Source organism: Hibiscus syriacus, unplaced genomic scaffold (genome assembly GCF_006381635.1).
Source record: "Hibiscus syriacus cultivar Baekdansim isolate YM2019G1 unplaced genomic scaffold, ASM638163v2 tig00000778_pilon, whole genome shotgun sequence".
NCBI classification, from domain to species: domain Eukaryota; kingdom Viridiplantae; phylum Streptophyta; class Magnoliopsida; order Malvales; family Malvaceae; genus Hibiscus; species Hibiscus syriacus.
In genome coordinates this window covers 1,783,749-1,804,533 of record NW_024061825.1, presented here as the reverse complement: position 1 = coordinate 1,804,533, position 20,785 = coordinate 1,783,749, and the positions used below count along the sequence as shown (strand labels likewise).

The window sequence follows — 20,785 nt, the reverse complement described above, 5'->3', positions numbered from 1 at the left end:
TTTCTTGTTTTACTTGCCATTCTATGTTTTTCTTAGTGCTTGTAACCATGCAATTGTCCGATTCATTACTTCCCCGACATTATGATATCAGGTAGATCGCGACATGTAAATATTACTCCGACACTTCATTTTTTTAAGTGTTTATGTCTAAAATATCCGAATCGGTCATATATTCGAAAAAGAAATTTGTTCATATTCGATTTTGAGTAACATAGTTTGATTACAGTAAATGATGCAGGCAACCTTGGAATCATCAAAATCTTCTTGTTTGCAGCATAGAAATTGTTGAAATTATTGACTGCTTTCTATTTAGTTTCATTCGTCGTATTAGTTTCCATTGCTGTATACCATGGGGAATGATGCGTGTTCTTGGGATGACTTTAGTATTTATGCAGCTCCAGATAAGTTGAGCTCTTCTGACAAAGAATTGGAGAGCTGTAACGTCGGTAATCAAGGGAAACCAAGTGGATTTTATGGAGTTGAAGAGTCGGGTGAAATGGTAGCTGTTGATTCCTTTCCTTGTTATGGATTCTATGGAGATGAATCAATGGTTGCCACAGGTTTCGGTTTATCAAAACAAGATCCGCAGCAGCAGCAACAGCAACAACAGAATTTTAAGGATTGCGGTCTTCTTGATGGAGTGAGTTTCAATGCTCAATCTCCATTGATTCCGACATGTTTCAATGAAATCGCGGAGCTTGGTCAGATCAACTATGGAATCTGTGAGGATATTGATGAGGCAAAGAAGGGGAAACAGCAGCCTCTGTGTTTGTCTTCGCTTGGACTGCTGAACAACTACGGCAACGGATTCAAACGATTTCACGGGGAAAGAAGAGCCCACGATGATATAACCGTATCCGACGCTCGGGATGATGGAGATCGAAAATTTTCGACAGAAGAAATCATGAGGATTGCTGGAGAGATGTTTGTAAAGTCATGTGGCCAAACTGTTGGCGGAATCTCCATGATTCAATATCCTTTTAATGTTCCTTTTTCGGGATTGTTGGATCGGGAGACGAGAGATGCCGAGCTTGCCGTGCTTCTTCTAGCTGCTGCTGAGAAAATAGGGTACCAACAATATGAAAGTGCAAGCAGATTGCTGAAACAATGTGACTACATGTCGTCAAAGACTGGAAATCCGATTCAGCGAGTGGTCTATTATTTCTCCGAAGCGCTTCGAGAGAAGATCGAAAGAAGTTCGTCGAAGGGTTTAAAGTGGAAACCATTGTTCAATATCGATGAGGCGATGATGACCATGAACCCCATTGTATTGGCGTGCCATCAAGAATTTCCTTTTGCTAAGGTTACACAATTTGCAGGGATCCAGGCCATTGTAGAAAATGTTGCCGAGGCGAAAAAGGTTCACATAATTGATCTTGCAGTAAGACATGGTGTTCATTGGACTATCTTAATGCAAGCTCTTGCATCTCGACAACACGAATGCCGACTGGAGCTCCTGAAAATAACCGCTGTTTCAACCGAAGCAAAGGCTTTAGTCGAGTGCACCGGCGAGAGGCTCTCGAGTTTTGCTCAGAGTTTGGGAGTACCCTTTGCTTTTAAGGCTGTTATGGTCTCAGACATGTTGGATCTTAGAGAAGATCACTTTGAAATCGATGCCGAAGAATCCATTGTTGCGTATGCAGCGTTTGCTTTCCGAAGAATGCTCGTGAAGCCGAACCGGATCGAAAACATAATGAGGGTACTCAGAGTCATGAATCCTTGTCTAATGGTGGTAACCGAAGTCGAAGGCAACCATAACTCGCCCATCTTCGTGAACCGTTTCGTCGAAGTACTGTTTTTCTTCAGCGCATACTTCGATTGCACCGCAACTTGCATGAAGCAGGATAGTAAAAACAGAGAGATCCTTGAATCAGTGTTTTTCGGTGAGGGAATTCGGAACATGATAGCAACCGAAGGTGACGAGAGGAAGGTCCGGCACGTGAAGTTCGATGTTTGGAGGGCGTTTTTCGTTCGGTACGGGATGGAGGAAGCCGAATTAAGCATGTCATCCATGTACCAGGTAGACCTTATTCTCAACACTTTCGTCGACGGGACTAGTTGTACACTTGATATGAACGGAAAAACACTACTCATCGGTTGGAAGGGATCGCCGATGCATTCAATTTCGGTTTGGAAATTTCTATAAACCCAAAAAAATGTCTCTAATCTTTGATGCTTCCTACGTCTTCCTGTATGGTAAACCAATAATAATATCAATCGAACTAAACTTAATCGACTAGTTTTGATTTAAATATACCCATTATTGTTGGGGTGTTCATTCGGTTAAAACGGTGACCGACCGAACCGAATTATCATTAACAAAATTAACCGAATTTTTTTTTCTTCGTAGGGGCTTGATTTGAGCACTAACGTATGAAATCATATGTAAATGACAAGCAACTATAAAGATTTTTAGATATTTTTCTTGTTATCCTTTATCCGAATAACATAAAATCTTAAGCATAAGTCGACATATCGAATCATTAATTCAATATTTTGAAACTTCTGAAGCTTCAAGCAGAAGATAAAAGAAGTAACAACGAATTCACAATGCTAACCCATAATGTGCTGTCAAGAATATGAGCTCTGCACCTCAAGCTTCAACCACAAACTTTATTCCTCTTCCTGTGTTTTACTTTTCGAATTCGAATATAAAGATGGATGTTAGAGAATAGTCGTATCTCTGTAACTATATGTTAAACATGAGGGAAAATATAGATGAATTCTGCATTATAAATATGAAGGTGGAGGACAAGCCCGGCCAAAGGCAAAGAGAAGAAAAGAAGCGAAGAGAACCAAGGCCATGGGGAGGAACCAGCAGGTGAGGAACCATGTGAGTGATTTGGTAGAGCATGGAATCGATAGGCTGCACCACGTAGCCGATCGGTTCCTGGTTTACCCTTTGGCCGCCATCGAAGGTGCGATCCAAGGCGCCGCTCAAGGTGTTCACGACGTCGCCGCTCATAAACACCAGTCGGATCGAGCCATGGGTGCTGGCCTTAACAGCAAGTGTAATAAGTGCAAGAGCGGCAAACCACATGGCTCTGCAGGTGGATCACAACATGTTGGACCTTCACCCTATGAGTTTTACAGTGTTACTCCCGCAGCCGCTCCGACAGCACTGGCGGGGCCACCCTCACAGTTTCAGTATCAGTACCACGCGGCGTTTCCGGTTCCTTGCCGCCCTCCCTACTAGTTTATGAGAGCAACTGTTATGGTCTTATAGCAATAACCATGCCAAGTATGTAAATGAATATAATGAAACAGAAAACATACATACGTGTGTTGCTTCTGTATCACCTTGGACTTGAGTGTATTGAGTTTTATCAGGTAAACCTTATGGGGTGGATTTAAGCTAATGTTTTAAGTTATAGATGTACTTTATCAATCAAAGCAAATTTATTTACATGTATTACTACTAATCAAAAACTACATTTGTAACCAACAACCAGTAGTGGGATGAGACACTAGGTCCTTTAAACAAGGTCAGGGTTTCGAATCTTGGTGTTTGCGAATGGAGCAAACTGGGTTGAGACAGTTGCCCTCGCCTCTGTAATACATGATCTGAGTTAGTCGGTCAATAGATCGAATACCAGTGTTTAATTCCAAAAAAAACTACATTTGTACTCTATTTTATCTGATAAAATACGAACACAAAATTGCTAGTAATCTTGAGTGCATACCGAAACAGAAATAGAATCAAATTTTAAAAGAATTAAAATGTTTAATTTCCAGATATTTAAATTTATTAAATATTTAAATTAAAATTATAAGCTATAAGCCTATAACTTCCATTGAGGTTATTATTAGAAATTTTTTAAGACATAATGATAAAAAAAAATATTCTCAATGTTTAATTGAATCGTTACTTTGATTTATATTCTTTTTCAACACGTTAAACTTCAATTTTCATTCTAACACGGAATAACTCCTAGCTAGATAAAAAAAATCATTAATTAAATAACAATCAACATTTGTCATTAACGGAACAAGTCATACGTATTCAAATTGATAATAAAATGAATCACATGTTCAAAATGATAATAATACATACCATAAATGATAACATGTAACATGTTATACGTGTCATATATACATAAATGATGTCATCACATGTAATACTATCACTTTAGACATAAAGTTAATTACTTCAACGATGAACATTGATCCTAAATCAATCAACAGTTTCCATCCAATGAGTATTTTGTCACAAAACAAAATATTTAAACAAAATTAAAATTAAATTACGACATTTTCTGTTATTATGGTTTTTAAAAAATATAATTTGTAGTTTAGATTAAATATTGCATTGAAAAGTACAAAAAAACATGAAAATGAAATTGTAAATCTAAAATTGCTAACATGGGCATGAATTTGAGAATTAGCTTAGGCATTTATTCCAACCCATGCTCACCCCTCATCTTCAAAGTTAAAAAAAATTAGGGTAATACCAAATTCAAGTATACAATTGGGTCTAAAAATGAGGTTTTGAGCCCTAAAATAAATAAAATTTGGCCAATACTAATCTTATATATCATCCCTCTCTAATACCAGCAGCCACACCCACCACAAAAACTCAACAAAAGGAATACCAACACTTGTGCATGCCAAATTTTACTGCCCATTCTCTCGGTTCACAAAGCTGAAAAAAAAGTAGAATAATTGTTTTTTAGAAAAGGAAAAAGAAGGTGAAAAGTAAGACCAAAAAGCAGGTAATGTTCTACAGAAGCAACAGTTTGGCGGTGAGGCTAAAAGCATAAAGTCCAAAGCTCAGCTCAAAGCATCAGAAAAGGCTTGGTGGTATTCTTGACATTTGCATAATGGAGTATAATTTTACCCGACCTCTGCTTGCAGATCATCTATCGCCTCCCACTGACAAACAATCTGAATTTCCTTCTTGACTTCCTGGTGTTTCTCTGAATCCACTTCTTTGGTAGTCCATACTGATAACCAGCAAGCACATTCTTGAGTCGAATACAACAAACAAGAAAACGGGTTAAATTGTGCATAAGATTCTCCAAAATTACCCTTAAGATCCATTAACAGCCATTTCAGGTGAGGATTTTGGTGGTATCAAGAGGCAGTCCTCTCCGCTTAATTGTTGTCTACTGCCTGAGGGACTATGCAAACAATCTGAACAGTTTCTCGGAGGTTCCTTCTCTCTGTGGTTGTCCTCTTCTGAACTAGTTCTATCAGAACTTCTCGGGCTGATAGATTCTTTCTCTGTATGATTGTCCTCACCCAAGCCTTTGCTCTCATCAGCTGATCGACTAGATAAAGGCACGGCGTTTGCAGTTTTCTTACTTGGCAGGACTGCATGGCTTAGGGTTGAACACAAAGCAGCAAATACACTATCTCTTGTTTTGGAGCTTTTACCCAGACGCTGCTTCTTATAAGCTCTCTCATTCTCATGCTCCCTAGAAATCAACTTTCGCTTCAACCGAAGGGACTCCAGGGCTCCTTCATCCTCTGAGGTTTCACTCTGCTTCTTGGGAGGTGGTCTGTAGTCTTCATCATCTTCATCATCATCATAGTCGACGAGTCCACCAGATCTCGGACTACAAAATCGAACAAATATATAAATTATGAAACCCCAAGCACACTGTACAGCATTTTCAGTCCTCCATCATCTAGGAAGATGTCACTGAAATACCTTAAAGATGGGTAGCTTGCAGCACCTCCATCTGATGAAACAGGCTGAGGCTGTACTTTCCGAGTGCGAGATTTAGATGTTGCATCCTCTTCGTCACTGCTTATACATCCAGATATAATCATTATAGTGGAAATGGCTTAGGGGAAAAAGTTTCAGTTCATCAGTTGATGAAAGTATACCTGTCCTCATTAAAATATTCTTCCTCCTCTTTCTCAAGGGCACGCTCATCAATTCGTTTTCTCGAGTCCAACACATTAACATTAGCTTTTGTTCCACAATTTTCCAAGCACTGCAAACAGACGAATCATATCAATGAAATTCTAGATATGGAAGTCTCAGCAGTAGAATAGGTAGGTAACTGGAATACCTGTTCATATTTGACTTTCAGAGAGTGAATGGATGACAAATTCTCAAACTTAACCAACTGATCCCAAAACGAATCAACTATATATTTAACTAATAATTTCAGATTTTCCTGCATGGAACAAAGTTATTAGCAGAAAGAATCATCAAGATATGTCTAACATAGCCATATAGATAAGATAAATATGCACCTTGCGAATATATTCAAGAAGTTCCAAGACTGCCGAGTTCAGCATATTGTAACGATTTCCATTAGCAACAAAAGCATCTACAACTGGTTTGAGAAGGTTTTTCTTAACAAAATGATTGATCAGGTGTTCGTCCTGCAAGATGAAAGCTTAATTTAACCAGTGAAAACATGTAACAGCTTTTCATCAGATTGCCAAAAATATACAGCATTCATAAAATTGCTAATTTGGGGTTAAAAGCGGAAAATCAGTCCTATAAATTATAACTTACAAATGCAAAAGATGGAAAATGTACCCCCAAAAAAAATCACAAGCACCGCAATCAAGTAGGTGGGAAATTTCAGATGGGAAGAGAGAGAATACATCCATCCTTTCCATTAATAATTCTGCTGACAATTAGCAAACCATATTTATATTATTCATAGTACCTCTATATGAGATGGTATGTGTCCTTTATAGTTTGGAGTCTCTGGGCCCCAAGATTATGTCAACTTTGAGAAATGGGTCAAATGAGTAACCACATAACATCAGGTAAAAATGTAAGAATCAAAGCCACATATGCATACCACATATCTCAAAAGATAGATCTTTAAACTGAGAAACTAATTCCCCACGTCTCCGTAAGCAAGAACAGTTAAAAGCAAAGTCAGACACTAATTCACATGGTAAATAGTTTCACCTCCAATTTCATTCATTTCATTAATACCGTTTTTCATTCTAACGATAACATCAAGGGCAAGTGTGAACAATTCAACTTTGATGGGATAGAATTTATTCTAAAGCTTAAACTGAACTCGCTTACACGATGAGAGAGAATAGTTCGAACAAAGCGAACAGCAGCAACTACTAGGTACTTTTCCCTTCTCCGTGTAAGTAACAGAACTTTTTCAATAACGTTGTCAAGGAGAAAATTGCACCTGAACAATTAAGAGAAGGCCAATTAATATAATAGATTAATATAACAAAATTTTCTAGGTGATACACAAAAGGTATCCAAGAGATTACTTTATTCTATAAGGATGGTGCACAACACAAAAGCAAAGCAATTCACATATGTTTAACAGAATTTCAGGCTTCGTGCTATTTTGACTTTCAACTCTTTTGCCACTGCTTGCCAAATTACTCGTTGACTGGCCAACCTCATCAGGACATGATAATATTATGACATCAATTAGCTGACCCAAATGCTTCTCATAAAAGATATCAATAATCGTATCTCTCTGCAACAAAAACAAATATGAAGCCAAGCACTTCAAAGAAATGGAACTAGTAAATAAAAAAGGAACTAGCAATGAAATCAGCAGAAAGAAAATAAATTAAATCTTAACTGAAAGTTTGACATTTTTCCAATAATAAATCGATACATATAATAAAAAACAAAATGCAACACATCCAAAACTTCCACAGCTGCCATAATACGAGTAAGGCATGAAAATCAAATGCTAATCTTTCTTCTGCCATGATATCAAAGTTATACGGCAACAACCTCTCAGTAATCTACAGCAACCAGGGGATTAAACATAGCCTAATGATTTATTTTTTTTTGAAATGAAGCCTAATGAAATTTAGCCAACTTTTACAAGAACTCATCTTCTAATTGACTCTATAACTCTATGCATAAGAAACCAATTCAACTTGTCTTCAGGATTCTCATCTTCCAACCATGCTTGAATCTAATTTACAGAATTTTGTGCTTCTCCAAGACCCGCAATAAAGAAAAGCATATTCATGTGCAGTAAATCAACTTAAGACGGGTATATTTTTAAAAAGGGATGAGCTAGACCATAAAGTGATGTGACCTTGAGGAATTCATTTAACCTACCCAATTATTATGTAATTCAGGTTGAGTGTAAGTCTACAATTTCCCTATATACCAAAATATAACACTTGCACATGAAAGTAAAGATTAAGGCAGGTACCTGGCCTCCTGACAATGCAAATGAATCCAGTAAACTACGAAGAATTTCAAGAAACTGGCAATGCATATCATCCCCAAAATCTGTTATCATCCCTTTAGCCTGTGAGCATACAACTATATTAGTTCTAATTCTATCTCCACTTTAAACATGTGTAACACAGTGATGGAAATCTCCTAAGTACATCGAGTGGTAATGCTTCCATACAATAAGTGCATCATACCATCCAAAAATCTCAAAACAAATACATACCAAAAGTCCTAAAAGTGGAATTCCTTCCGGAAGAACAACATAAGAGCGCAGAAGGTTTGGATCCTGATTCAAGAACAGTATGAGGATGTCTGTCCTGCATCCATAATCGAGACCTATTATTAGGACTGTAACTAGAGGAAAGAAAAGTTTACACGCTAAGCAGGAAGTCAGAAACATATTAAAGTGATGCTAAAATTGCATTACCCCGTTAGTACAAGCTTTTTATCTTGACACTGCAGAGCATCAGTGATAATGTCAAAGATACCTTCCTTTATAAGATCCCTAAATGATAGAAAAAAGGAACCCTTCAGCCATAAAATATAAAAAAAATAATAGTTTGAAATATAGTTCTGGATAAGTAGTAGCTTACAGAATCAAGATAAAAACATGAAAAGAATGCTGATACGGGATATCTAACTTGTAGAAAAGCCTACCTAAATAGTTGAAGCTGCTGCACCATCTGCAGGCTCTTGCTTAAACTACAAAATTCACGCAAGAAATATACCTATAGAAAAAAAAAGGAAAACCAACATGAATGGTGCCAAATCAATTGGAATAAATCATATAGTTAAACCATGAAAAGAGCCACAGATAATAGATATTCCAGTGTTATTAAGGCACATGACTAGGCACTAAAGTGAAACGGGATATGGAGACTTTGCCTTTAATCTTTTCAGGCAAAGAGATTTTATTAGGAACTTGCCCTAGAACACTTTATTGCACTTTGAGCTTGAAGGCTTGGTGACATAAACCTAGCCAAGGTGAAGCAGCAACCAGCTTTTAACTTTAAGACTTTTTATTTATTTATTTTAAACTTAAAAGCCCACTGAGCTCAAGCCAAGCAATGGTGCCAACTTTTAAATCTCTCTCATGTTCGTTTTTTCCCTTTAAAACTCAAATACCCGTTGAAGCTGACTTTTAAAAGTTTTCTCCTATATTTTTTATTATTTAAAAAAAACACTCAAATACCATGGTTTTCTGAAGCCAACCTTTAATTTAAGGGGGTTTTTTAATATCATTTTCTCATTTTATTAATTATAAACATACTATCTGCTAATTACATTGAACTCTGTTAAATCATCAAAACTCAAAACCTAACCTCCCTCAAACGTTCAAGTTCTAAGGTAAAGACCCTTATTTTTTTAATTATTATTCTATAATTTGTTTTTTCTGTTAATTATTTTTCCCCCGACTTCTATTTTTCTATTATAAATTTTTCATTAATTATTAAACTAGAACAGTGTTTTGAATTTATAAAACATATAAAAATTATCTTAACTAGTTATTGTTTATAACATATTACATCATTTATATATATATTTTACACATTTATTTATTATTATATGTATGCAATATTTTCTACTCGGGTGAGCGCTTTCTTTTTGCGCCTTGGGCCTCAGCCCTCAGGCTATATAGAGGAATTGGCATCTTGAGTGTGCCTAGCTCCCTTTCCAACATTGAGATATTCAAATCAAAAACATTCAAATATTTGACCTCACCTAAAGCAACACCTTTCAGGACCTAAAAAAAATCTAGCATTTAAATGTATAGAAGAAAACAGAAAAATCAATCACCTTAGACAAAGTACAAGCAAGGGAGGGTAAACGGATAAGAAAACTGACACCCCAGACCTAAGCTTTAATTCATTTAACCTCAGTTAAATCTAAATATTTTATGAATGAGTTAAAATATATGGTAAAAATTAAAACACTAAAAGAAACTCCTAAACTGTTTTCACTTCTTAAGTGAGCCCCTATACTTTTATTGTACCCAAATAAACCCATATTCTTTGATTTCGATTTGTACCCAAATAAACTTTTATATCAACAGAAAGATAAATTTATGTTAAGGGCTTTCATACAAATTAAAAGTTAAGGGCCTATTAAGTACTAATAAAGGAAAAGTGCATACTTCAATGCAAATTAAAGGTTAATAACAAATTTTGGTCAAATTAGGTTAATGTCATATTGGGATCAATAGAAGTATAAGGACTTACCTTGACAGAGTGATAGAGCTTAAAGGATTTTTTTGATATTTCAGCCTAAAATTTAGGTTACCGTCGTATTTGGGTACACTAGAAGTATAAGGATGTTATGGTCTCTTGAACTGGATCTAGTATTCTAATTATGGGTCTATTTAACGAGGGAATGGGCCAATGGGGTATGAAGATGAGGGAGGTAAGGGGTTTTTTCTGATTTCAACCTTTGATGTGATTTTTCAGGATCTAAGAACGGAATCTGATGACCTCTTGAGAATAAGATGAAGTCTGAAGTATAAACTGTTCACAAATTTTCTGATGTCATAAATACAGAAGAGAAACTGACGCTAACAGCACAAGAATAGCCTCCTAATAAACAAAAAAATGTTACTGCAGGAATTAAAGTGGGGGAACCCCCTCATACAAAACAGGAAACACAAGTGCATAAAAAATAACTGAAGCAAAGGAACTTCTAGAAACTATTTAACTAATTATTTTGCTGCCCACTCTTTGTCTCATAAGTGTAGCGCTTGTACACCTGATATGGCTCGCTAACAAAGGACTTACCTAGACAAAGTGATGAAGTTCAAGGATTCTTTTTGTTATTTCAAGCAAAAATCTAACATCTAAATGGATTAAAGAAGTACAACATCAATCATCTCACTCAAATATCAAAAAGAGAAGGGCTAAAACTGAAAGTCAACAAAGTTATATCTCTAAGAATCTGCTGCTCATAACAATCAGCTTCATAGTAAATGAAGCAACACTCCTAACCAAATGAAAAATAATTATGCAATTAAACTTCAATGTCAGTACTTACCAATTTTTTCTTTGATTCAGCAGATGTGGTGGGTAACCTCAACCTAGCAAACAATTCCTGAATAAAGTTGCTGTCATCCTTCAATAAAGATATAACCTACAAAACAATATCGTGGTTAGTTAAGTGGGAAAGAAACAAACAGCCTAATACATTAACAAGCAATAAATATCTTACCATAGCATTGTTAGAATGAATTATAGAATTGAGACTGGCAACTGTAGCCTCATCCAATACCCTTGCCAAAACAACATCCTGAAGGAAGTAATCAGAAGCAAGAATTACACAACAAAAGACGTGAGAAGGACTCGTGAGTAAACATTTAAGATCCTTACCTTCAAATAACCAACACGGTATGTCTGGTGTATTTTTGATTGGACCGTTGAATTTTTAATTGGAACAGCCTGTAAAACAATATGAATAAACTCTTTTTACATTTTTTTCACCAAATTTAAACTCCCTATATACACCTCCACGGTATGCAGTATAACCCATTGAAGAATAAATTACCTCCTTAAAAATAACATGTTGCATCAGAAAATTACGATGGTGCACCTGAGGAACATCAGGATCGTCTGCAAACCAAAGAAGAAACCATCTAACTAAAAGAAGCTAAACTATAAAATAATAGGAAAATTCGAGGAAATATACATGAAACATAGAACTTTCAAAAATGACAATTTAAAAAGTTATTTGCATAAAAAAATTATTGTATATGATTTTATATCTGAAAGGCACATCCAAACAGTAACATACGTAAAGTTGCAAATTGAATATCCAATTCAATCCAGCATTGGTCACTTATGATAAATCTGAAAACAAACAGAGATATACTTACATTCAAGAGAACCAATAATATCCATGAGCAATTCATCCCCAAACATTTTCTCAAAAATTTGAGCATTATTGAGCAAAACTGTAAGAGAATCAATAACATAAATCATGGATTAGGGAATCAGCTGTAAAATACAAGCATGTGTTAATAAAATAAAAATATAAGCGTTCAAGTGAAAGTGTGTTAACTTATCCCTTTGACTATTTTAAATATCATGTGAAGATCATCCATATTTTCCAAGTCTTCGCAGATTCTAAATAGCTCCATCAGCTTCTGAAAGAAATCTAGCTGCATTGAGACCACATTCAGTTTAGCATGGCTGAATATTTAGAATTGACACAGGTAGAAAGCCAAGAGAAAGTTATTATATTCATAGTTACATGTAGAAAGAAGATGTTTAATCTCTCTCCCATTTGAAATGTAAGATCACTGAGATTACACAATCTCAGAAGGTCGAGAAGCCAGAGGAAACCAAATTATTATATTCAGAACACAGCCACAACTAATTACTTAATATGACAGAATACCAAAGCTATCAATGGCTCATTGGCAGTTAATCACAGAATGCTAAACCGCACAAGGTCTAGATGCAGAAGAAAATAATAAGATTGAGCAAAGTTTTCAAAGAAGCATACATCATTTAATATTAGTTCTGTCAGCCGCATCTGATCAGAAATGCCACTCTCAGTCACAGTCTGCATGGAAAACTCGACCAACTTAATGAAAAAAAACATATAAAAAGGTATTCCCGAATAGGGTAATCTAAAGAAGCTTTCCAAGAAATATAAGCAGAGCATACAGAAAATATAGGGACTAAAAAACATCACGTAAAAGAAAATGAAATCAGAACACTTACTCTCTGTTACAATTTACAAGTGATTATAACCTAAGTTCATATAGAGACAGCCAAGAAAAGAATAAATAAAGACGAATAAATAAATAAACCCCCTTAAATCATATAAAATAAGAAAAGCATTAACACAGAATTTTTTTTTAGGAAAGAACCCCAAAAATCATGCCATGCAATAAAAATAAAGATAAACAGAATGCAATCAGGGGACAGAATCATTCATTAGAACCTTGAGGATTATGGGGAGAGTTGAAAGCTCCACAGCTGGCAATTCCGTCAACTCACTATTCATTGAGTGAAACGTTTCACCTGTGGTAATAACATACGAAACAGTTGTTATTCATGATGGTATTCCAAATTGCACAACAATAACTTTGATATCATGTTTAATACAAAAACATTGCACACTCTCAGAAAACGATTGTTCTGTGCATCAAGGCCGAAGATCATGACCTCTCAACAAAAGAATCCCATTTAATCAAGGTCTTCCTACTGCTAAGGCAGAGGAAAAATATATCATTTGATTAAAAAACACTTTTTACAAAATTTCCAGTTTCCGGAACATAAAGTCTTTGTTTCGACAAGGGTTACTAAGAGAGATAACCATTTACATGGATCCAATGCTTGATCAACTTTAGTGGATAATTAGGAGCTTCAAGGATTTCAAGAAAAGCTTACCATTGAGAGAACTGAAATGCATACTTCTTTGCACATTACAGATTTGGTCCCTGCAATAGAGAAAGAGCAAAAATAAAGGGGAGAAGAGAAATAAATGTTGACATCATAAACTTCCAGGATGATGAACTGTAAGAAAAAGGATATAAAGATTGAGATCAAAAGCATTGAAAGAGTATAAAGCAATTTATAAACATTATTACCATATGTAAGAGCATCCCGTGTTCTCTTGAAAACTAAGTGCTAATTCAGTAGAATACTCGGAGTCTCTCCATGATATGATTGTATCTGATGATAAATGCACATAATCCAATCAAACTGATACTTTCACAAGAAATAGACGTGGATATTAGTTAAATCAGAAGAATACCTTCTTGTTTTCTGTAAATGTCATCAGGGCGGATACGATGTGAAAGCAACGTCTCATTGTCTTCTTCATCAAAAACAAACAAAGCCAGCTCTTCTGATCTCTGAATTATAATATGTGCATTCATTTAAAACGAAAAAGGCATTGTAATCTAAATAAATTATTTTCAAAACTTAAACCCAGTATATCCAGATTCAAAACACAGAATCCTTAAATAAATAGAAGATTTGAACAGACCTCCAAGTAATCAACAGTGACATGCCCGGTTCCTTGATCATCCCATTTACCATCCTCACTCAAACGATAGAACTTTACTCGCTGAATTTATAAGTAAAATATTTTGAACCAAAAGAAAAGGAGGGGAATTAAATAGACTTCGAAGACATGCAAAATTCAAAGAAACAATCATCAAAGACTGAAAAAGGAAATTTTATTTTATGAACCCTTCCCACCACCTCATCTATGATTCTCAGCCCTACCAACTAAACCACCCACTTCACCTTTTTTTCTCCATGTCATCCTTTTTGTGGGTGAGTCTTCACTTTTTTTTTTTCAAGTAAATCTTTTTTATGGGTGGTTACTTTTGGAAGCTATGATTTGAGAGGATTGATGACATGTAAAAATGATGAGATTGGAGGTTTTAATTGGTGTGAAAGGTTCGTGGAATATTTTTTCCTGAAAAAGTTTGGTGTATCAAGGGATCATATCATTAAAACACTGCATAGTTCCAGTGTTCCACAGCATGAAGTTAAACCTTTAGCTGCTACCTGAGCCATTCCCTCATAAGATAAAATTTGATCAAGAAATGAAGAGAATGTTTAAATATAATTCCCAAACTAGTGCCGAATTCACAGAATATACAACACATGAAAAGTATAAATCTAGTTCACTAAACAATGATATCATTTCATAGTCCCATAAACACAAGTTGGACATGGAATACTATTTAAGCTATCCCACTGCCGACAATAAAAACTTCTGATCTGAAAACCACCTCCAACCACCAACCAGCCCCCCCCCAAAAAAAAGATTATCAATAATTACGAGCTGTGGCACTCCAAGATAACAGGAAGTTAAAATCTGACAGTAAAACCAGTCTATCCACACAGGATTTTTCCCCAGAAAAAATATCTACAATTAACTAACATAACAAGCTAAAATCCCGGTTAGCTAGTAACCTAACCAAAATAAGCAAGATAACAGGTAGAAGGAATAACAATTTTTTCGTGCACTCAGTACAGTCTAGTTACTCCAGTACACATCCTTTGACATCAACTAAAGTAGAGTCATACTGCAACATGAATCATAACTTTTTCCAAAGTTCTTATGCGTAAAATTTATTTAAAACTAAAACACAGCCCTGGCCAAAACACTTCAAACCAAAACCTAATGATTAATACTATGAAACAAGGGAATAGAGTCGCAACTTTACCTATAAAGCAGAAACTAATTTAAAACTAATCCAAAGAAAAGAACTTCACTTACTCCGTAAATTCCAATTATTCCCCAATCATAAAAACAAAACACCAAAAGCCAAAACTAAATACCTTACAGAGGGACCAAAAGAGGAGAGCGAGAGATGAACAGACCTGCAGCGAATTGGAGTTGCCTTGAGATTTCTCTTGAGCGCCCATCGCAGCTTCTCGCTCTCCGATTTCAAAATTTATCGAATCCCAAAATAGCCAGGCGGAATCGTAAAGATTGAGGACTCGGAAGTTGAAATTGAGATATTTAGGGGAGACCCTGGAATTAGGGTTTTTGGGAAACAAGAAGAGAAATGAAAGCGCGGGCTGTTGGGATAGTAGGCGGGACAGAAATAAGAATTTCCTTTGTGAAAGGTGATCAACAGAAAACCCTAACCGCCATTAACGAAAGCTGAAGAAACTTTTTTTTCTTTTTCCGCTCTTATTCTCTTCTTTTTAGTTTTTTTTTTCCCCTCTCTCTCTCTCTCTCTCTTTTCAGCGCTAAGAAGAGCCTCTTGTCTCTTGTCCTTGGAAATAAAAAGCAAATTAAAAAACCGGGTAAATTATATTATAAGTCATTAAATTATGCTCAAATCATTATTTTAACGTTGAAGTTTCAAATTTAATAATATTATTATCAATTTTTAATAATTATAAAGTAGTTATTAAACTTATCAAATCATAGCACAAACGACTTTGATGATAAATGAATTGTTGTTATTATTTGAGGTCTCGAGTTTGAGCATTAAGAACGTCAGGAGTGTGAGCGTTCAATGTCAAATTGTTGAAAGTGTTCTTTAAACATATATCACCTTGTATTTACTCCCAAATTAATAAAAAAAAATTATAAAATTATAATAAAATGGAAATCGTTATTTGAGTGTCATTACCAAATGATTAAAAATATTTAGAATAGATATTATCACTTGTAATCACCCTAGTACAATAAAATGATCATTAAATTTTATTAAAATATAAAATAGTCATTTTTAAATTTATAAAAATGTTAATAAAATTAATGATTGTTTTATTGATTTTGAAAATTTTAATGATCAAAATGATATCTTGAGCATAACTTAGTAACCTCTTATATGATTTTCCTTTTAAAAAAATAAAAATAAAAATTTATGATTATTTTTTAATATAAAGTTTATAATTATTTAGAAAAGTTTTAGGGTCATTTTGACCATGTGATAGATAAATACAAATCAATAATTTTTCATATTTTTTAATTATAAATTTCAAACTTATTTAATTATATTAATTTTTCTTTTGATTATTGTTGATTGTTATTGTACTGACATGGTGATTTATTAAAAATAATATGATAGATGTACTTATTTATTTTTTTAATCAAATTTGAGTGTATTTGATTTCTTTTGGTAGGGTCACTTTTAGACCCAATTTATCATTTTCGTTCTTATCGTATTTTCGTATCAATTTAGTCCTCTAAGTTGTTTAATTGCATCATCACATATCATAACTCTAACTTAAAACCTTAAATTCTAAACCATAATCCATAATCCATTAGCATATAAATCATAAACCTCAAATTATAAATCTTAACTTAAAACTAAATAATAGTAAATATTTTAAACATTGATGCGACTGAGCAATTTTGATGACTAAATTGATGCAAAAATACGATAGGGTCGAAAATGATAAATCGGGTCAACTACAGAAGCAAAGTGACCCTATTACCATTTCTTTTTATAGAACTCAATAGTACAATTAATTCAATTAAAAAATTCAATGAATTATTTTAATCTATCAATCTTTAAGAAAAATTAATAATTTAAAAAATTATTAAATTTCAAATATATTAAAATAATCCTAAAATATAAAACCATTATGCTTTTTTTCAAAAAAAATAAAAATTATAAAATTATAAATATAAAAAAAAAATGTGTGCACATCAGTTGAGAAAATAACTCAAAACATTTATTATCTTCAACTATGTGAGGCTATCCAAATATTATATACTATTGTCTATTGAGAATAATATTTATAAATTGCATTAAATATAATAGAATAAATGTGTATCGTTTGTAAAACTCAACTCAATGATTTTGCTTATAGGTTAGTAGATTTGAGTTCAAGTCAAATAAACATCATAACCCAGAGATTTTCAGTGTCTCCCGAATATGATATCTTATTTAAAAAATATTTAAATACGTTTTTTCAAAATATTATTTAATTTTTTTCCGATCAATTCAGGTACTTGACGTTATAAACGTTATCATTTTAGGTGTTTCCCGAGTAATAGTTGTTAAAAAATATTATTAAATTACACTGATCACATTTATATAATTTTAAAACTTTTATTTAAAACAATTAAAAATAATATTATATTTGAAAAAGATCTTAATTTTTTTTAAAAAAAAGACCCACCCCGCCGTCAGCCTTTGCCGCTGTTTGGATGTTTCAAACAAGGCAAAAGATCTTCAAGACCCCATGGTCGACACTCAGACTCGTCCTTTTACATGTGTAGAATATGATATATCATAGGACCTCAAAATTTTAGGGGCCCAACATTTAAAAAATCTATTAATAAAAAATATTTTTCCCAAAAATTCAAGTATAATTCCTTTATTAATTCCCATGATAAGATTTAAAAAGAATAACTTTTAATTTTATCCTTTATTATTTCAATAAATGAATTGTAATAATTTCTTCTTAAAAACCCTCATTAAAATCATTATGTCTAACAGAAAAATATATTATTTATATTTACCCTAATTTTAATCTTATCCAATTTCTTCATCATCTAAAACTCAAAAAAGTTTCCTACTACTACTTTTAATTAGTGTTTTGAAGGTTGAATTTTTAATTGAGGAATTTGAATATTTTGAGAATTTGAAGATTGTTTCTTCTCCAATTTGATAGTCATGTTGAAGACTTGCAATTCTTATGTTTCAAAGTTTTATTCTTCTAAATTTGCAAGTTCTTTCTATCATTTTGGTGTTTAGTTTATCACTTGATCTCTTTCTTTGATAATTTGATCATAGGTTCTGCAATTAGAAAACATGATTCCGGATGTGAAAAAAGTAATAAAAAAGAAACGAGAAGAGTTAATTCAATATCAATTAGGAGCTCTTGATGTGAAATTAATAATATTGTTGATGTTGATGATAAAATTATTTTAAATGATGATTCTGTTAATTTGAATGACAATGATGATAATAGTGTAGATTTGAATGAAAATATGCATGTTAACAAAGATAAACCTAAGTGAAGGTGATGTGTTAACTCAAAATGACAATCTTAATCCAATCAGTGCTAATTACACTAGTCAGAATATCAACAATAAATTAGCTGACCCTATTCCCATATATAATGGGATAAGGAAGAGGTAATATAATAGGTTGCCCCCAACGCCAGGTTAAGAGCATCTTCCGTGGGAGACCTCCAGCATTATGAATTACCTACCGTGAGACTCGATCCCACGGCCACAAGGTTAAGAGCCTTGCGCTCTACCAACTGAGTTGGATGTGCAATTCTCAGAATATCGACAATGATACTTTAAATGTTGAAAATGATATTGATACTAAAAAATTACCTAATATATTTGATCTTAAAATTTAGGATGATCTTAATGCTAATATGATTTATCTTTTAGTAGCTAAGGGCCCTAAAAGATACTTGTCTATAGAGAAAGGTACTAAAAGTAAATTTTCAAAGCGATTTTCTAAAGAATTGGATAAAAAGTGGTTGATTTATTTTAAAGTATTGAATCAAAATTTTTGTTTTTATTTTAAACTAAGGCCCATCGACAAAAATCCACAACATATTCCTAAAATGTAAACCATGACCACTTTGAGAATCAACTCTGCATGAACAATTACAATCCTTGGAAGGAATCAACTCTACAAAAACAATTACAACCCTTAGAAGAACTATTCAGATCAGATGACAAATTTCTAAAGGACCCGTTATGATTCACAGATTTTGGAGAGAATCTAATGTACTACTTGTTAATATAAAGCTAAAAATACAACATATATCAGTTGAAACCAAAAAGCTTACCAAAAGTATAATTTTTTAGGTTAAAACCGGAAATATTACATTATTCTTAAAGTTTCAGTCTTAACCAAAATTATTACATGTTCGATTGTAAAACCTAAACCAATCGCAATGCAACTTTTTTTGTTGTGACCGAAAATATTACAAATTTATGACTTAAACCAATCACAATGTAACTTTTTTTTGTTGTGATCGAAAATATTACAAATTTATGACTTTTTAGGTCGAATAGGATAACATTCTAAGTTGAAAACCACCTTAAATTCGAATGCAGCACAGCAAAACTGACCAGGCTTTAACTAACACTAAAAAAACAGCATAGGGCAAACTAATACCTACATTGAAGCATCAAACCCCAAATCCCTCCATGCAGAAATCAATATTATGAAATGCACCAAAGATCAAATCATACATGTCCATCTATCAACCATGGCTAAAAAACCCCAAAATTTTCAATGCCAAATCAATAATAACAGAGAAAAAGGGGAAATAGATAACAAGTTCAAAGCATGTTCTTGATAGTAATAAGCTCACAACTTCAAATCTTTTCTAAGAAATATATAATCAATAATCCAGAAAATAAAAAGAAACGCAACTATTAAAGCACAGTAAACACTAAGTTCCATAGAAGAAAGTGAATCAGCCCTAATTAGATAAACCTAATCAAAGCTAATTCCATTTTCCAATAAAATTTACTCTTCCTCAGTGGCAGACTCTCCATTTTTCTTGTTGTGTTTTCTTGCGTACCTCTGGTTCCTCAAGAACTTTGGATCCATCTATACATAACCACAAGAGAAAAATAAAAACTATAGAAAAAAAATACAAGGTCACTCAAAAATCGATCGAGAAAAGGGAACAAAAATAAAATACCCCTTTGGTGGAAGTATGGCGATGTCTCTTGGGCTTCTTGATGCCATTCTTGTGAGCCTTGTAAGACTGATTGTGAGCGGTGTGATTCTTCGACTTAGCCATAGCTGCTCAACTCAAATCTGAATCGAATCCCCCCCCCAAAAGTAAAATGGAAAATGAAACGCAATGTTAATTTGATTTTCTAAAGGAAATAAGTGATTTTCACCAACGTTAAAGAAATGGAGTTAGAAGCCGACCTGATGGATATCAAGATGTCGATGCTCTTACTAGGGCATTTTATATATGTATATATATATTGGGGAAGCTTAAAACCCTAATTTATTGAAGTTGAGATTTGAATGACGAGAATGCCCCGGAACTCAAATATTGGGCTTCATAAATCTCTATAAAGGCCCCCTTTCTGTTGTAATTTATCCTATAAATAATTGGTTAAGGATTGTGTTAGGAATAAGATGTGCATGAGTTTAGTAGGGTTTGAGTTTTGATTGATCTGAATTTGACTTATATATTATAAATTATTATTTTAATATATAAA

The 20,785-nt window shown here is 33.7% G+C and overlaps 3 protein-coding genes across 6 annotated transcripts; 1 reads left to right on the top strand and 2 right to left on the bottom strand.

The window, feature by feature from the left end:
• The first annotated feature begins 349 nt into the window (after positions 1 to 349).
• LOC120219085 (DELLA protein RGL1-like) lies at positions 350 to 2,146 on the top strand. The gene has a single exon (XM_039215936.1). The coding sequence runs from the start codon at positions 350 to 352 to the stop codon at positions 2,144 to 2,146; it is 1,797 nt and encodes a 598-aa protein (XP_039071867.1).
• Positions 2,147 to 4,685: 2,539 nt separating this feature from the next.
• On the bottom strand, positions 4,686 to 15,837 carry LOC120114834 (serine/threonine-protein phosphatase 4 regulatory subunit 3B-like). 4 transcript variants are annotated; one of them, XM_039135626.1, is made up of 24 exons: positions 15,484 to 15,827; positions 14,132 to 14,212; positions 13,898 to 13,997; positions 13,731 to 13,815; positions 13,531 to 13,580; positions 13,082 to 13,161; positions 12,638 to 12,697; positions 12,191 to 12,290; positions 12,006 to 12,083; positions 11,678 to 11,742; positions 11,503 to 11,571; positions 11,345 to 11,422; positions 11,171 to 11,266; positions 8,807 to 8,877; positions 8,577 to 8,654; positions 8,373 to 8,466; positions 8,124 to 8,222; positions 7,210 to 7,424; positions 7,007 to 7,121; positions 6,208 to 6,339; positions 6,021 to 6,128; positions 5,833 to 5,942; positions 5,654 to 5,749; positions 4,686 to 5,552 (listed from the first exon to the last, which is right to left on the bottom strand). In XM_039135626.1, the coding sequence occupies exons 1-24, from the start codon at positions 15,526 to 15,528 to the stop codon at positions 5,030 to 5,032; spliced, it is 2,628 nt and encodes an 875-aa protein (XP_038991557.1). In that variant the 5' UTR covers positions 15,529 to 15,827; the 3' UTR covers positions 4,686 to 5,029. The 4 variants fall into 4 exon arrangements, 2 of the variants coding, with proteins under 2 accessions (XP_038991557.1, XP_038991549.1); XM_039135618.1 differs by having other exon boundaries at positions 4,686 to 5,558; positions 15,484 to 15,826; XR_005515429.1 differs by lacking the exons at positions 4,686 to 5,552; positions 5,654 to 5,749; positions 5,833 to 5,942; ... (1 more) ...; positions 6,208 to 6,339; positions 7,007 to 7,121 and having other exon boundaries at positions 7,288 to 7,424; positions 8,124 to 8,219; positions 8,370 to 8,461; positions 15,484 to 15,837.
• Positions 15,838 to 19,905: 4,068 nt separating this feature from the next.
• On the bottom strand, positions 19,906 to 20,576 carry LOC120219454 (60S ribosomal protein L29-1-like). Its single transcript, XM_039216278.1, has 3 exons — positions 20,487 to 20,576; positions 20,251 to 20,369; positions 19,906 to 20,156 (listed from the first exon to the last, which is right to left on the bottom strand). The coding sequence occupies exons 2-3, from the start codon at positions 20,350 to 20,352 to the stop codon at positions 20,073 to 20,075; spliced, it is 186 nt and encodes a 61-aa protein (XP_039072209.1). The 5' UTR covers positions 20,353 to 20,369; positions 20,487 to 20,576; the 3' UTR covers positions 19,906 to 20,072.
• Between the last annotated feature and the right edge of the window lie 209 nt (positions 20,577 to 20,785).

Bases quoted from the DNA above. Each gene is read 5' to 3' on its own strand.
- LOC120219085 (XM_039215936.1), top strand. From the start codon at position 350: ATGGGGAATGATGCGTGTTCTTGGGATGACTTTAGTATTTATGCAGCT.
- LOC120114834 (XM_039135618.1), bottom strand. From the start codon at position 15,528: ATGGGCGCTCAAGAGAAATCTCAAGGCAACTCCAATTCGCTGCAG. The intron at 13,816-13,897 runs GTATTCTTCTGA...ATTTATCATCAG, and splicing joins CATTTACAGAAAACAAGAAG to ATACAATCATATCATGGAGA. The intron at 11,423-11,502 runs GTAAGGATCTTA...TACTTCCTTCAG, and splicing joins ACCGTGTTGGTTATTTGAAG to GATGTTGTTTTGGCAAGGGT.
- LOC120219454 (XM_039216278.1), bottom strand. From the start codon at position 20,352: ATGGCTAAGTCGAAGAATCACACCGCTCACAATCAGTCTTACAAGGCT. The intron at 20,157-20,250 runs GTATTTTATTTT...GGTTATGTATAG, and splicing joins GCCATACTTCCACCAAAGGG to ATGGATCCAAAGTTCTTGAG.